This window comes from Emydura macquarii, unplaced genomic scaffold (assembly GCF_026122565.2).
Source record: "Emydura macquarii macquarii isolate MOO-44397 ecotype Brisbane River unplaced genomic scaffold, CSIRO-AGI_Emac_v2 contig_2676, whole genome shotgun sequence".
Lineage (NCBI taxonomy): Eukaryota > Metazoa > Chordata > Testudines > Chelidae > Emydura > Emydura macquarii.
This window is the reverse complement of record NW_027132813.1, coordinates 7,101,428-7,118,614: the sequence shown is the minus strand read 5'-3', so window position 1 is coordinate 7,118,614 and position 17,187 is coordinate 7,101,428. Positions and strand designations below refer to the sequence as shown.

The window sequence follows — 17,187 nt, the reverse complement described above, 5'->3', positions numbered from 1 at the left end:
ATCAAGGAAAGAAGTTGCCTTGCTGATGTGAAACATCAAATCAGTAAGACTACATGTGTTATGCATACTTTTTGGAAGCCTCTGTGGTATCAATACCCCATAAGATGTGTATCTATCAAGCAGCAGTGGCTTTTGTCCTTTTTTATGGCTTGGAAACCTGAGCCACCACAGGGATGCAAATGTACCAGCTGGGCACTTTTGACATGAAGCAGTAACAATGTATTGAGGGCATATGGTGGCTTCATCACATTATAAATGAGGAGGTCAGTCATCAGACCAACCAGCCTTCAGCATCTCCCCAGGTGACAGTGCTGGCTCAGGTGGCTTGGCCATTTGCTCCGTATGCCGAAGTCCATACCAATCCACCAGCTTTGTGTTTGATCCAACAAAAGCTGGATGGAGAAGAACTTGCACACAGCGTTGCACATGCTGGAGGGATGTTGTGGCTTCGAACTTTGCCTGCCTCAGCCCTAATAGAGAGCAGGATGCAACGCTGGCAGGAGACTGGTCTCTCTGGAAAAGGGTGATCTGAAGTGTGCAATCTGCATTCCACAAACAGAAGAATGAATAAAGAGTAGTTAGATGTAAATATCAGCTTATAGTGAAAGGCCCAAAATAAAACCATTGGGCTGGAGCATGAGAACCAGGAAGTGAAACTGCCCATAAACAAGAAATGAACTGACCAATAACTAGTATCACTGACAAAAAGAGCAAAAAAAAAAAAAAAAAAAAAGGAACCAAATGCAGTAAATGGTTTAAAAAATGGTTTTTCTTATTAAAATTAAAAAATCAGAGTTCAATAGTCTAAAGTGGTATTAATAACACAGGTAAAGAATTTAAGATATTCTAGTAAACCCAAGATCTCCTGAGAACTTCACAGTTGTCAGTGTGCAGCATTCCCTGGCCACTTGGAAACTTAGGTGACAGTGGGGGATAGAACTCATATCTTCTTGCTCCAGAAGCATTGGCCAAAACTATTGGAACTAAAGGAGAATTTATTTTAGTTATTAGCAATTTATGGCCTGCTTCTAAGCTATAAAAAATATCTTGCCACTAACCACATTAAGTTAATCTGGAACTGTTATAATGTTCCTCAAAAATGCCTAATGTTGCTGTTTCAAAGTGACCCAAGGAAACACAATATGTTTTTCATCTGTTTTTTAAAAAAAAACAGTTGCGGCTGGACTGTTTTCGAATTTCCTAACAGGCTTTATGGGACACCTGTTCTCCTGCTTGTCTCCAGATGACAATTACAATAAGCTTAAAAAGAAATCTTATATGCTTTTATCCATTTTTTGTTTAGGTATCCTGGAAGAATCTATGAAGGGAAATTAAAATAACAGGGAGAACTGGATGGCTCAGAAGCCTATACAACAGGGCTACAGAGTTTCTCATCTGTATTAATGGGTTTGAATATGGCCAAATGGGTAGTAACCAAAAGTTATCATCATCCAGGGCACTGAACAGACTCACATGACATGAGTTGGTGGGTCCAATCTAGTTCCTAGGGTACGTATATTCCTGTCACAAAATGTCACTTTGGAACTGGCACTGTGTGATATCTTTTTTGGCAGCCTCTGCACAGTGATCAAGGGTGGAATAAGCCACTGAGAATGAATTGTCCAATCATGTCCTTTTGTCCATAAATATAAATATAAATATATATTCCCTGTAAGTCAGGATAGTGGCATATTTGCGAGGAGGGGGAGACTCTCATTGTTATAACTTGTGTTTATACCTGTCCTGTGGACAAAGAATGTCAGGGCCAAATATAGGGATGATATGCTAAGATGCTATAAGTTGTTGTTAGTCATTGGCTGCATGTGTGTGTTTTCTCTGTGTGCTGCGCTGTCTCTGGCCAGGTAGCCAGTACAGCAGACCTTGACCAAACTGCCCAAGAAGACCACACGCCCATCTCAGGGCTTGTCTTCACTTACCTCTAAGATTCAGCGGCAGTCGACCGGAGTTACGCAAGCTACGCAAAAAACTTGCGTAACTCCCGTCAACTTCTCTCCTTCTCTTCTGCGTGCCATCTTCCCATCAACGCAGCGCTACGCTACTTGAGGAGGTGGTCTTAATATGTTGATTTCTGGATCGACTGAGTGGGTCTTCACTGACCGCTCAGTAGATCCAGAGAAGTCGATCTGACGGTGGCGAATTTGCCGCCATCAGTGAAGACATAGCCTCAGTAGCAAAGGCACCTGGCCAGGTTTATTGTCAACAAAGCACAGTTCTAATGCCCTGGATCAATGTTTACAGGTATATTAACACATGTATGCCCATTGCAATGGACTCAGCTCAGTGAGTGGCAGGACTTTCCACTCCCCCCTCAGCTGGCCAAGGACACTCCCTCTGAGACTCTCTTTTATGCACAGATACAAACAAGTTACGTATTGCCTCTCTGATGTGGTTAGTTACCACCCTTTACCTGGTACATGGTGATTCAATCAAAACATCTCTATCCATCTCACTGTCATTCTGTTATCTTTGGGGAGTGCGTTTGTACCATACTTGGTATTGGGGTGTTCTGGTACCACACTTCTGAAATGTGTTTGCATGAGTGTCCTGTGCCTAGCACTTCTTAGGAATGTGTGTGTTTTTGCAATACCAGCTCTGTTCTTGCCAGGTTCCGTGAACTTGCAAGCAGGCATGTTTTATAACAGAGCCTGACTTCTGCTCACAGCTTGACTTTTGCTAACTTATATCATCAGGGCCTGACCACTGCTTTAGTTCAGGCTTTAGGCCTTGTGCCAGGTCTGTTATACCAGGCCTCATGTCTCAGGCTGTCTCTTTCTACTATATAAGTTTCATGTTAAGTACCAGGGTATCTAAGTAGGTTTTTTGATGCTGAGTGGCCAGGAAAGTAGGGAACAGTAGCAAAATTAAAAAACAGGAGGGTGTAAGGTGTACATTAAAGAAGGCCAACCCCCTTAGTGCAGATGACACTAAGTTGAGGGGAGTGGTAGATATCCTAGAAGATAGGGATAAGATACAGAGTGACCTAGACAAATTGGAGGATTGGGCCAAAAGAAATCTGATGAGGTTCAACAAGGACAAGTGCAGAGTCCTGCACTCAGGATGGAAGAATTCCATGAACTGCTACAGACTGGGGACTGATGGGCTAGGCAGCAGTTCTGCAGAAAAGGACCTGGGGGTTACAGTGGATAAGAAGGTGGCTATGAGTCAGCAGTGTGCCCTGGTTGCCAAGAAGGCTAATAGCATATTGGGCTGCATTAGTAGGACATTGCCAGAAGATGGAGGGAAGTGATCCTTCCCCTCTATTCAGCATTGGTGAGGCTGCATTTGGAGTATCGTGTCCAGTTTTGGGCCCCCCACTACAAAAGGATGTTGACAAGTTTGAGAGAGTCCAGCGGAGGGCAACAAAAATGATTAGGAGGCTGGAGAACAAGACTTATGAGGAGAGGCTGAGGAAAGTAGGCTTGTTTAGTTTGCAAAAGAGAAGAATGAAGGGGGATTTGATAGTAGTCTTTTACTACCTGAAAGGTTCCAGGGAGGATGGAGCTAGGCTGTTCTCAATGGTAGTAGATGACAGAACAAGGAGCAATGGTCTCAAGTTGCAGTGGGGGAGGTCTAGGTTGGATATTAGGAAAAAGTTTTTCACTAGGAGCGTGATGAAGCACTGGAATGGGTTACCTAGGAAGGTGGTGGAATCTCCATCTTTAGAGGTTTTTAAGTTGCGGCTTGACAAAGCCCTGCCTGGGATGATTTAGCTGAGGTTAGTCCTGCTTTGAATAGGGGGTTGGACTAGATGAACTCCTGAGGTCCCTTCCAACTCTAATCTTCTATGATTCTTATATCTTTTTCAAACCTCTCAGTGAATACATGATGTCAATATAGACTCAGAGTACACTTACACTTGCTTAGAAACATGTAACTTCCACCACCTTACTCGTCATTTCTGAATTTGGCCCTTAGTCTCCAGGGCCATAATCCAGTTAAAAGGGAAAAAAAAGTACAAATTAAGGGAACAATAAAGAAAGGGAAATGGGCCATTTTAATTTTAGAACTCCTAATATGTATGAGTTCGAACCAGCTGCATAGAAGCGAAATGCATTACATCAAACAAATATAAAGTCTGGGAAATACAGCTATTCAGCAACCCCCTGAGAATGACTTATAGCCTGAATCTGAAAAACAGACTTTGTTGGTGGAGGGCAGGAGGGAATGGTATTTAGAGAAGGCGTGCATGTGTGTTATAGATTTCAGAGCTCACTTTGCAAAGGAAGTTGGGCTTTTAAACAGCCGCAAGCCATCTGCAAGAGATCTCAGAGCAGACAAGAGAGAGAACCCATCATTAGCTGGTTATTCATTTGTCATGACATCTCCGCTCTCTGGACATTTTTTTTCTTAGAGGTTTATTTTTGCTGTGTAAGGATGCAAAGGCCACTGTTGGGGCATCATAGGGGGACAGTATGATGGGCCATGGGTGGAGCTGCTATGCTTGGACATGTGCTCCTTGTAAAAAAACCTCCTTTCTTACTATTGTTGTCCTGTGTTCTTTCCTTTTGCTTTGTGATGAGACCAGATGGGTGCTTCTGCAGAAGAGAGTTGGACACCTTGAGAAACCTTTTCGGATCTCACTGGAATACGTTGCTAGTGGGAACAGGAGCTTAGCTGCCATGGACTCCTTTGCAATGAAGAACTGCAGTGCAGGTAATGTAGAGTACTTCATTCTTTCTATCTCATTGTGCCTTGTTACCTTTAATCTTCTTCATATAGTAGAAAGTTCTATTCTAGCTAAGTAAGTCACCCCTAAGCATTCAATGAAATACATGACATTTTAGTTTTCTGGAAAGTTTAGTGATCGCACTACCATTAAATATTGGCTTTATCATTAATTCAAGCAGTTCACTTCAGTATTTCACCCCAGCAGTGGCCACATTTCAATTTAACTGTATGTATGCAGTTTGTGAATCATGTTGGGATCTTGTGGCACTATATGTAGGTTAAAAAGAATGTGTTTTTAGGCACTGAAGACAAAATTAGAGGGAGCTGATGCTCATTCAAACACTCAGATGCCTCAACAATTTGTTGCAGCAAGAAATGTTACCCCCTGATTTCATGACATGAAAGTAAATCGTGGCCATGTATTTAACACAATTAATGTTAGCAAGAAGGGGAAAGAAACACAAGCAAAATAAAGACGTAACAGGTTAAAGAATATTTTGACATGGTAGATGTATTCAAGTTTGGTAGGTCCAGATGAAATTCATCCTAGGAACTAGCTAAAGCAATCATGGACCCATTAATGGTCATCTTTTGAGAACTCATTGAGGATGGGTGAGGTCCCAAAGGACTGGAGAAGGGCAAACATAGTACCTATCTTTTAAAAAGGGAACAAATGTGACCTGAGGAATTATAGACCAAACAATCTAACTTCAGTACCTGAAAGGATACTGGAACAAATTATTAAACAATCAATTTGTAAGCACCTACAGGATAATAGGGTTGTATACTTGTATAGCCAACATGGATTTGTCAAGCACAAATCATGTCAAACCAACCTAATTTCCTCCTCTGACAGGTTTACTAGCCTAGTGGATGCGGGGAAGCTGTGAATGTGATATATCTTGATTTTAATTATGCTTTAGACCAGTGGTTCCCAACCTATGACCTGGGGGGCAAAAGTGACCTGCAGGGGCTTTCAAAGTGACCCACGGCTCCCCTCCTGCTGGCTGCAGAAGGGAGCTGCTGCCTAAGGATCCAGGCAGAGCATGTTTCCATGGGTCTAAAAGATCAGCGCTCTCCTCCCCTGGCTGTAGCAGGGAGCATCGCAAAGCACTCTGCCTAAGTCCATAGGCACTGGGGTCCCTGCTGGAGTCAGAGGGGTGGTAGCACTAATCTTCCATCCACCTGGCTGCAGAAGGGAGCCACTGCTTAGGGACCTAGGTGGAGTGCACAGGGCTACAGGATGTGTGCCAGGGAGACGGGAAATCAGCAAGGATGCAGCATCCTTGCTGAACTCCTTCCCTCTGGCTGCAGTGGGGGGCCTGCTGGTGGAGACTGGTGGCCCTTCAGGTTTGTAAAAAAGATATCTGTGGCCCTCAAGCCAAAAAGGTTGGGAACCACTGTTTTAGACACAGTCCCACATGACAGTCGCATAAGCAAACTAGAGAAATGTGGTCTAGATTAAATTACTATAAAGTTGGTGCAAAACTTGTTGAAAGTCTGTAGTTATTGAAAGTCAAGTTGAAAGTTGAAAGTCAAGGGTAGTTATTGATAGTTCACTGCCAAACTGGGGGCACATATCTAGTGGAGTCTGGCAGGGGTCAGTCCTGCGTCTGATACTGTTCAATATTTTCATTAATGACTTCAATAATAGAGTGGAGAATATGCTTCTTAGATTTGTGGATGATGCCAAGAAGAGAGGGATTGAAAGCACTTTGTTGGAGGCCATGATTAAATTCAAAACAACCGTGACAAATTGGAGAACTTGTCTGAAATCAACAAGAGGAAATTCAACAAAGAGAAGCTGTACTCCACGTTGATTAGGTCTCAGCTGGAGTATTATGTCCAGTTCTGGGGTGCTACATTTCAGGAAATATGTGGATAAATTGTAGAAAGTCCAGCGAAGAGCAACAAAAATGATTAAAGATCTAGAAAACATGACTTATGAGAGAATATTGAAAAAATTGGGTTTGTTTAGTCTGGAGAAGAAAAGACTGAGGGGGGATATGATAGTTTTCAAATACATAAAAGGTAGTTATAAGGAGGAGAGATAAAAATTGTTCTCGTTAACCTCTGAGAATAGAAGAGGCAATGGACTTAAACTGCAGCAAGGATGGTTTAAACTGGAGATTAGGAAAAACTTCCTAGCAGTCAGGGTAGTTAAGCACTCAAATAAATTGCCTAGGAAAGCTGTAGAATCTCCTTCACTGGAGATTTTTAAGAGCAGGTTGGACAGACACCTGTCAGGGATGGTCTAGATAATGCTTGGTCCTGCCTTGAGTGCAGGGGACTGGACTAGAAGGCCGCTCAAGGTCCCTTCCAGTCCTACAATTCTAAGTGCAAAGTATTACACTTTAGAGAGGAAAAATAAAATGCGCAACTACAAAAGGGGGAATAACTGGTTAGGAGGTAGTACTGCTGAAAATAATCTGGGAGTTAAAGTGGATCAAAAATGGAATATGAGGCAACAATGTGATGCAGCTACAAAAATGCTAATATCATTCTGGGATATTGTGACATCCCCCAGGGTACAAGCTAGACTTTTGAACACCACTGTGCTCTTAATTCTCCAGACCAGGGTGTCTCTTACATTGCGTTGCTAGTGAAAAGCAGCCTTTCCAGGCTTTGGTCTCCCACAGCCATTATGATTAGCATGTAAAGGCAAACCCAAAGTACAGAATGCTCTCACAGCAACTCATGAACCAGATACAGGGCAATATCTGCATATCCCTCAGTCCCAGCCTTGCATCCCAGAAATGTGTGTCTTACACTGCTCAAGATCCCTTTGGACAATGGAAGTCATAAATCCGTCATTGATAAAAATCATAGAAAATGAATATGCACCAGCCCTTGTTAACCTGAGCAGAGATTCCCCAAACACTTCAGTCAAAACACACCGGTTTAGATAAAATAATACAACAGGTTTATTAACTAAAGAAATATAGATTTTAAGTGATTTTAAGTGATATACACATGAAAGGTCAGAACTGATTACAAAAAAAAATAAAAAAATAAAAATAAAAAAAGATAAGCACACAGTCTTATTCCTAAACCTTTATCAAGCTAAATAAAATTTGAAGAAAACAGCTTTTCTCACCCCTCTGAATGTTACATGTGGTTCACAGTTCTTAGTACACAGGCTGGATTCCCTTCCCAGCCTGGGACCAATCTCCCCAGTTCAAAGTCTTTCAAGCAATCTTGTTTCAGTAGAGATGGAGGAGGAGAGAGGTGGCCAGGGACCTTTGTTCCCCCTTTTTATATCGTCACTCTTTTTCCTGGAAAAGTCCTTGCTGGGTCATGGGGTCAGACAATTGCAGGGTGTATGTGAGCTGCTGACCGTCCTTCAGGTGAAATGTAAATTTCTTGATTACAACCCCCCTGCTGGTGAATAGCCTGTTAAGCAGACAATGGTCTTTTAGCAGTGGCTGGGTGTTGGCCACCACTTTGTAGTGTCTGAAGAGCTACACTGTGGGTGTTCCCCAGAATTACAACATGCTCCAATAACAAATATATAGCAAAATCTCATATCTCCATATACAATGTTGATACACACATTTTAACAGGACAATGATGCTCAGTAGATTGACTTTTCACTTGATACTTCACAAAGCCTACTTTGTGTAAGGTTTATCATGATTTTATAAAAGTGATGACCATAATAGTGTAAACTGTCACAGGTATATCAACAGGAGTGATGTATGGAAGACATGAGAGGTAATTGTCTCACTGTACTCAGTGCTGGTGAGGACTCAGCTGCAATATTGTGTCAAGTTCTGAGCACCACTCTTTAGAAAAGATGTGGGTAAACTGGAGAGAGTCTAAAGGAGAGCAACAAAAATGATAAATACTATCTCTTTTCTTGCCAGTTTCTGTGAACTTGCATGCAGGTTCACAACCTGAGTTCTGCTAACTTTACTTTATAACAGCAAGTTTTGACTGTCACTTTAGCTCAGGTCTCATACCTCACCTGTTATACTAGGCCTCATGTCTCAGGCTTTCACTTTCTTCTACAGAGCCTTTGGTGAAGCAGGGATGGAACGTGGGCAGGACCTCAGAGGGAAAGAGGCAGAGCAGGGGTGGGGCCCTCGAGGTGGAACCAGCCTCCCCAAATTCAAGAGGCATGCACCACCTATGCATGCAACACCTGAAAGACAGCCTTAGTTGAGGCCTAATCAGGCAATAGAAGGCATTATGGCCCTCTGAGGTATAAACATCGGTGACAGTGGGTTTACAGCATTACCCAAAGCAAACATGTTAAATTTCTTTGAAGGAGGATGGACACCTTTCTTAAGATGACTGATTTCAACCATTGGGTCTATCAATATATATTGTGAGCCAGAGAAGGAATGAATCTGCAATTATATGTTCAGATTTTCGAATGGCTGGCTATAATCCTACTCTATATGCAGTACACAGTGTATGTATAATATCCACATGGACTAAGACCATTTGTTTTTTTTCATTTGTTTGTAACTGTTAAGTCTTTAGTAGGCAGCTTAAAATGTGCTACCATGTCCTCTTGCTAAAGAGAAGACAGTGATGAACAGTAGAGGCTGATGACCTTGGGGTAAAGAGGAACAGGAAAAGCAATAAGAAAGGATGAATCTAAATGTAATCTTTCTGCAGCTGTTTTGATCCTATCAGAAGCTTAGGTGCTTAGGTACCATAATGACCAGTATAGTGTAAGTGCTTTACAGATAGACGTGTTTGGGAATTAACATTCTGAGCAGAAGTATTAACAAGCAATTGTCCAAAGACTTAAATGAGTCTTTTTCCCCTTAAAGAATAATTAGCTTTTTGAATTGCATATGTTAAAACATAAAGGAATAAAAACTATTTTTAGGAAACAGTACTGAGAAAGCAGTGTTTGGATACAGATCTGGATATTAATTAGATTTAAGGTGAGATTTAAATCAAAATATTGATCTCCAAAATAAATGATATCTTGAGAGAGATGCTTCTCCTGTGCGGTTTCCATCATTTTGAATATTATATACCTCAACTCATAAGACTGGAGTATGACTGGGACTCTCCTAGGCATTCTGAAAATACAAATAATAATAAATAATTTCTCCAGTTTTGGACAGAAAACATTCCTAGAATTGAGATTTTGGCTGCATCTGAATTGGAATATATCCCTTCCCATTTGAGAGCCAAGTCTTGAGAATTATATCTAGATGTCTCTAAAATTTGAAGAGGAGTTAGATTGAACTGTCTGGCTCTGTCCCATCTCTGCAAAATGAAGATGCAGCAAGTATTTTTAAAAATAGCTTGTCTACCTCTTGTCCCTTTGATATGGAGAACTGAACATAAATAAGATGACAAAAAGGCAGAAAAAGAATTGAAGAAAAAATAAACACAGGTCAAATTCTGCTCTGTGTTCCACTGGTGAAAAGAGGGTGTAAGCCAAAAGAGTTACTCCAGGTTTACACTGACAGAATGGAGAACAAGATTTTTACCATTGATAGGGAGAGGCAAGCAATACAATGCTAGGTTATTATATTACAACCACGATTTTCTGAACTGATCAACTAAAACTCCTATTTAACTCAAGTTTATTTACCTCGGCATCATATTTTGTCAGTGCTATGTCTTCATTCTTCTCTGGATTTCCCTATCCTCCTTCCTCTCCAGTACCAGAAAGCATTAGAAAACCACAATCATTTTCACTTAGCTGCATTTTAGGTCCCTCAAACCTCAAATGCAAATACTTTAACTGGCCTTGGTTAAGTCAGAATGACCAGGAAGAGAAACAGTCTAACACTGGGGGGCTTTTTAAGTTTACTATGTCATACCGTCCAGAAATGAACATAACATATATCCATGCCACCATGTCACCTTGTTGTTCTAACCTGTATTTATTACTACCACAACCACTTTTCTCATGTATCACTACAGATGCTTTCCTGATTCAGGGTGTTAGGTTCTGATCCAAAACCCTTAGAAATCAATGGAAGGACAATGCCCATTGCTTCAGTACTGAGGTCCCCAAACTGTGGGGCCCACCCCCCTAGGAAGCATGGAGGAACATTTGGGGGGGTATGGCAGGGCCTGGGCCAGCCGCCATGGGGGGGCGCCCAACCTCGCTTTGCTCCAGCTCTGCTCTTGGTCCCAGCCGTGGCCCCTGGCCCCAGCCCTGACCGCTGCCGGCTTTGGCTCCATTTCCAGCCCTGCTCCAGGCCCCTGACCTGCACCCAGACATGGGCCCAGTCTCTGGCATCTGTCCAGCCATGAATCTGGCTCCAGCTCTAGCTCCGGTTCCAGCCTCGGCCCCTGGCCCCAACCTCACTTCTATCCGTGGCCCCAGGCACAGCTCCAGCCCCACTGTGGCCCTGCTCCCAGCACTGTCTCCTGCGGGTGGGAGAAGAGGGAGGGCATGGACACAGGTAAGGGGGGGCACCACGTAAAAAGTTTGAGGATCACTTCTTCAGTGTGTTTTAGATCAGGCCCTGAAACTGGTAGCATTCTCCATCATATTGAATAATGAATCGCTGACATATCCTGTATTAAATGTGAAGCAGAATGTGTTAGTGTATATGACAAAACTAACAGTCCCCTAACCTTAAAATGTAACATTACTTATTTAGAACAGTAGATGCTCCAAAGCATGCATGTCTGAACAAATAAATAAATAAATAAAAAATTACTTACCGATTTCAATTGCAGAAAGATAGCAGCTGACATTAACTGTACTAAAAGAACTAGTCCACTCTACGACTGTTGTAATTGGTTCAGCAATATTTTGTAATTGATGACAATTTCTAATAATAAAAATAGTTAATTTCCTGAGTAATGTATTGACATATTAATGGTATTTAATGATTTTCCACTAATATTTTATTGCATTTGTTAAGTAATTAATTTGGTAAGTTGTTTAAAAAAACTTAATGAGTTGAAAGTACTTAATTGTAAGCAAATGGGAAGATATTTTACTTAATATCAGGGAAACGGAACTTTTTTTTTAAAGTATAGCACAAAGAGATAACATGCTTTATTGCTATTCAGTGTCTGATAAAAGTAGTTCCTCAGATACTCGGCATTCTGAGAGGAGGAAGCACTTAGCTTTCAGGTTTTCATGCTTAGAAATCAACTTGGAAAAACATATTAATACATTTTTGTTGTTGCATGGGGAGAGGAGAGGGTTTAAGTTAACATCTCAGCAGTTGCTTTTTCAATTGCAGTTTATGTGCATGAGATATATTTATTACATTCAGAGCTACTAAGTAGCCCCATAAGGCTCTCCAGGTTAGACTAGATAAAAGTTTCTAAAAGTTAAGCTGAAGGCTGTTGTATATCTAAAAATTCCAGTGTAGAAAACCTCAAGATTAGAGAGGAAGGGGAGCAATCATTTGACTCCAGGGAATGACAAAATGGCAAAATAAAAAACGTTGAGCATAATTTTGAAACCCATATGAAAAACTATGAGCAGCAAGTGAAAGGACTTTCCATGCTTCCCCTGACAAGTAGTCTGACAGCTGGGTTTCTGAATGAACTGTAATTGGCATATGGATTTTGCTGGATGTCTAGGACAGAGGGGAATAATAATAATCTGATAATGGCTGGATCCAATCAGGATTGAGTACAGATCTGAATGATTAAGTCAATGTATATTCCATGAATATTCACTCAAATAAAAACTGAATTTCTTTCACTTGTGTTTATGCCTTGTTTGTGTTCACTTTCTACAAATTTTCTAGTAAATGAATCTGTTGGCAAGGATGTTTGTGGAGTCAGTGAATTGAAGTGAATGACAGTGAGCATTTTGTCAAAAGTTAATTCAAACTCATAAATGTGAGTATTCCTACTGAAAAATCTGCTTGTAAGAGTTATCCTTATCCAGTCAGAGAACTGAAGCTATACCATGTGACAAATGTGTCTGATCAGAACTAACACTGTGTGAATTGTAAATATTAAAACCTTACAACAAAATGCTAACAACAAATCTAGGGGTCAGTAATTATTCATAGAAAGTATCTGGTAAATTGTTTTCTAGTAACAACTTCAGTTGAGAATAATATAAGTTGCTTGCAGAAGATTCATGGAGAGAGGCTAAATTAATGAAATAAATAATGTGTTGTGAGTGATTTGTTTAACTCTAATTATGTGACAGAGAGAGAGAAGATTCCTGCTTCCAATGGGAGCAGAAACACACTTTTGGTCTGGTCCGGAGATCCATTGCTCAAGATCCCTTTGATAGGAGAACTGATAATGAACAGAGCAGTGAGCACAGACCATACTGTGAGCCTGTTATACAAACTGCTGTCTGAAAAAGGAGGAATCGTGCATTTGAGAACAGCATGTCTGTCTGTGTATTATTACAGATCCAAGATCAAATTCTGCCTTCATATTTATACCCATGCAACTTCACTGAAACCAGAAAGACTGCATGGATGTGGAGATAGGAAGAATTTGGCCTTGCTCAGTGTTGTCCAGCTGTGCTAAATGTTGGAGTAGGAAGAGAGACTTTCAGAGCAAAGAATTAACTGGATGTGCACCCTTACTACTGAGGCACTCTCAAGCTGAGTGCCTCTCAGCTCTTGCTGTATATTTGATGGTAGTTGCATGGGTCAGTACTTCTTAGCATGTTGAAGAAGCAGCCCTTACACTACTTTTTAACACTCTCTATGAATTTATTGTGACCTTCCCCTTTAGTAAAGCTTATTCTAACAGAGGAGCCATTGATTCAGTGAAAGAAAATGAACTCTGTAATTTGCTTTCCCCACATTGAACTTATTTTTATTACTATTAATTGGTGCTACTTAGTTCCTGTGATGTTTTAACTGCTCAGATTTATTGACGTGGTCGTAGGATTCTCCATTCTCACTTGGGAAATGGGGAAGCAGAATGATGCCTTGCTGATGAATCAGTTATTTCAAGACCATGTTGCCCCAGATTCAAAGAAGATTTATGTGATCTGCTTCATTGCACAAGTAGATGATAATCTAGTTCCCTTTTTTCTTTAGGTTTTTTGAACCACTGCATTTTCAGAAAAGTCTGCTAGTTTTAAACAGAGTGGGATAAGAAGCCTGATTTTGGGCTTTTCAAAACCAAAATCAGGGATAGATTTCATCTGAGTTTCATTTCATCCAAATCTCCAAAATGCTCCATGGGTTGGATAAAAGGGTTGGTTCAAGTGACTTTCATGTTTTAAAATGGCATAACCTGGCCCTGCACGCAGGCTCAAGCAGATGGACCCTGTTTCTTGTGGAGCCCCATTGGCTTCACTGGAGCTGTGTGGGCACTTGCATGTGTCAACTGGAGGAAGGTCAAGTTACTGAGGAAGAGTGTGGGGGATTGTGATGCAAGGAATGGAGAGAGCCAGGAGTCCAAGTCAGAGTGGAAGTTGGATGGTGGTCAAGTGGACAGTTGATGACAGCAACATGGAAAAGGGAAAAGAGAGGAGAACTGACTCAAGTAAGAGGATAGGTGAGATAGTGAAGAAGAAAAAGGATAATAAAACAGAGGCATAGTGATGGGGAGATGATGGGAAGTAAAGGTGAATCTTGGGGCATGAGTTTGGATGGAGGAATGATTAGGTAGTTGATGGTAGACAAGTTAGGAGGTGATTGGGATGGGGTAGTGATACCCCACACAGACTCCAAAAGAGTTAATTTGGACCTGAGAGACCAATTGTGTTTCCTGGCTGCACCTGGAGAGGAGGTCAGGCCTAACTGAAGATGAAGCCGAGCAGGGAGAGTCTGGTTGTTTAGGATAAAGAAAGGAACTCAGGAGCAGAAAAGGGCTCCAGTTAGAGAGTAAGGATCTCTGCAGTCACTCTATGGGACTAGAGAGATGAGAAAGCCTAGGGGCAAGTAAGCTCTGGGACATAGCCTGGGTAGAGGAAGGCTGGCAAGAAGCCAGGGAGGGGAGGCATAGAACAGCTATTGTGATGGAGCAGACTTTAGTGATGTGTCCTGAAAGAAGGGCAAGATTTGGACTTTCAGGGAGAGAGCACTGGGAGGTGCTCAGCTAAGGAACAAAGTAAAGGAAATTACAGGAGAATGAAAAGTCAAGCCTGAGGAGGGCAGAAGATGGGTTTTTGTCTGTACTTTTTGTTTGTGATTTAGGTGGGGAACTCCAGGGATAATCCCTTAAAAGTCCTGGCTCTGAGAGAAGAGTGGGCCTAGAGAGGTTGTGGAGGAGAAGGCCTGAGAGAGGCCAGAGTAGGAAGAAGCTGGGAAGCAGCATCAAGTAGTCTGAAGGAACAGACTTTGGTTGCTTGTTACAGGGTCCCTGGGCTGGAACCCAGTATAGAGGGAGAGCCTGGGTTCCCCTACCAGTCACTGACAAGGGAGTGTGAGGCTACATGAGAGGAAAGGGACCACAAAGAGCCTTGAGAAAATGGAGTGAGAACCCTGGAGTCCAGAAACAGGGCCAAAGACCTGAAACAAGGTCTTGGACTTGGGTTTATTGGACTCTGTTGCAATAGAAGGTAAAGTTAGGTTGGTTGGTTGGTTGGTTAGTTAGGTCTCATGCTGTTACTTGGACAGCATAGAGGCCAACAAACATATTGTGTGCCTCCATAATATGCTGTCCTGAGCCAAATCTGGCACATTATGGTGTACCATGCCTGTAAGAGACAAGTGTTTCACACCTTCCAGCCATCATGTTTTAAATCTTCAAGGGGTCTTTTCCATCCTGCTTTCATTGGGTTCAAACTGAAGATGATTCTCTGTGGTAAGTTGATAAGTAATGAAAGAAAATGACAGTGCCGCCTTAGAGAGCACTGAGTGACTGTTTGAGAGAGTGAGACCTGTTCAATTTGAAAGCAAATCTCATCTTTCAACTTCATTTTGTACCAATTGATGTTATTGAGCATTCAAAGATGTGTCATCTGACTGGCATACAACTTCTTTTCTATCTTGACTGTGAGGGGCCATGTTTCAGTCCCAGAGGTCAGAATACTGACCACTGAAGCATTATATGTCCTCAGCTTCGTTTCTCTACTTATCAGGGTGTTTAGTTTGTGAAAGGTGTTCTTGATGAGGCTCCCCATTACTGATGACATTTTGCAATGCAGATTTTATGTTCTTTCTTGATGCCACTCATCTTATTGACAACAGAGCGGAGGTAGGTGGAATCACCAACCATCTTGACTGGATGGTCTCCCATTAAGATGTTAGAACCAACAGCATGTTTGAAATCACTGATAGGAAGAATTTTGGTTTTACCCAAATTTTCAGACCCATTTTTGCCGCTCAGCTTTCCAGGGCTTTCAGTGCCACAACTAGCTCATCCATTGATTTGACAACTAGAGGTATGTCATCAGCAAAATTGACATCAGTGAGGTTCTTATCATCAAGACATATGCCTAAAATACACTGAAATAATGTCTGATTAAGCACATGCTCTATAATGCAATTGAAGAGGTCTAGAACAACAACACATCCTTGCTGAATGCCTGACCTAATTCAGAAGACAGTGGTTCTTTTCCCATTTAAGAGAACGCAGCTTAAGGAGTCATCATATAAGAGATGGAACTTTCTGAAGCCTTGTCAGAGAGACCTATGAGTTTCAAGATCAGCCAAAGCAATTCCCTGTCAACAAAGTCAAATGTGGCTTTTATATCCACAAATGATATGTGACTAGGGTGCTTGAAATCTCATGCCTTCTCAATAAGCTGATGCACTGTGAAGATTTGCTTCATTTGAGACAGTCAGGAGTGAAGCCAGCTTGTTGTTTTTTTCTCTTGCATCTCAAGATATCAACAGCTTGGAACAACAAGACAGAAGCAAAAACTTTCCCCGGGATAATTAGAAGAGTAATAGAGCAATAGTTAACAACAGACTCATTTGCTGCCTTTGAGTTTCCGAAGAGTTAAAATAATGGCTGTTTGCCAGTCAGATGGAATCAACTTAGTTCTCCGGACAATACTGGACAGCATCTGCATCCTTAAAAAATAGCTGGTCCCACACTTTTTGCAGTTCTGCAGGCATTCCAGATTCCTGCTGCCTTATTTCCCTTAAGCTTCTTTACATTTCTGTGGATCTTGTTGACAATGAATTCTCCAGGATCATTTTGTGCAGAATGGGTTAACTTTGCAGCAGCCTTAATGTCAGGGTTCACAGAAATTGGGGGTGCATTTAGCAGAAATGTTTAAATGATTGAAATGTTCACTCCAACATGCTGTACATTCCCCCTCTCTATTGATGACCTGACCAGAACTGAATAGACTGCACTGAGTGTATGAGCTTTCTCATCAGTGAGATCACACAAGTGTTTATGTAAAGAGGCCATGTCATTTTTAGCAGAAGCTTCCTCTAATGCAATGGCTTTGGTTTCCGTAAAAGCTTGCAGTCAACGTGTGTTGCTTTATTACAAGTAACTTATGGCTTATGATATGTCACCATATCACCTTTTTAACAAGCCATACGTTGATGTTCAATGGTGGTTAAGATATTAATGGAGATCCAGGGCTTCTTGGCTCTTTTTTGGGGGGACCAATGACAGTCATAGCAGCATCAATTATCTGATTACCTTCCAAGGAGAGGACTTAAA

General features: G+C 41.6%; 1 protein-coding gene across 1 annotated transcript in view; it reads left to right on the top strand.

The window, feature by feature from the left end:
• The window catches only part of ALK (ALK receptor tyrosine kinase), a 516,691-nt gene that overhangs the window by 322,733 nt on the left and 176,771 nt on the right, over positions 1 to 17,187 (top strand). Inside the window, exon 5 of the mRNA XM_067565381.1 lies at positions 4,547 to 4,674. Coding sequence (XP_067421482.1) covers positions 4,547 to 4,674 — 128 coding nt within the window. The remainder of the gene's footprint in view (positions 1 to 4,546; positions 4,675 to 17,187) is intronic.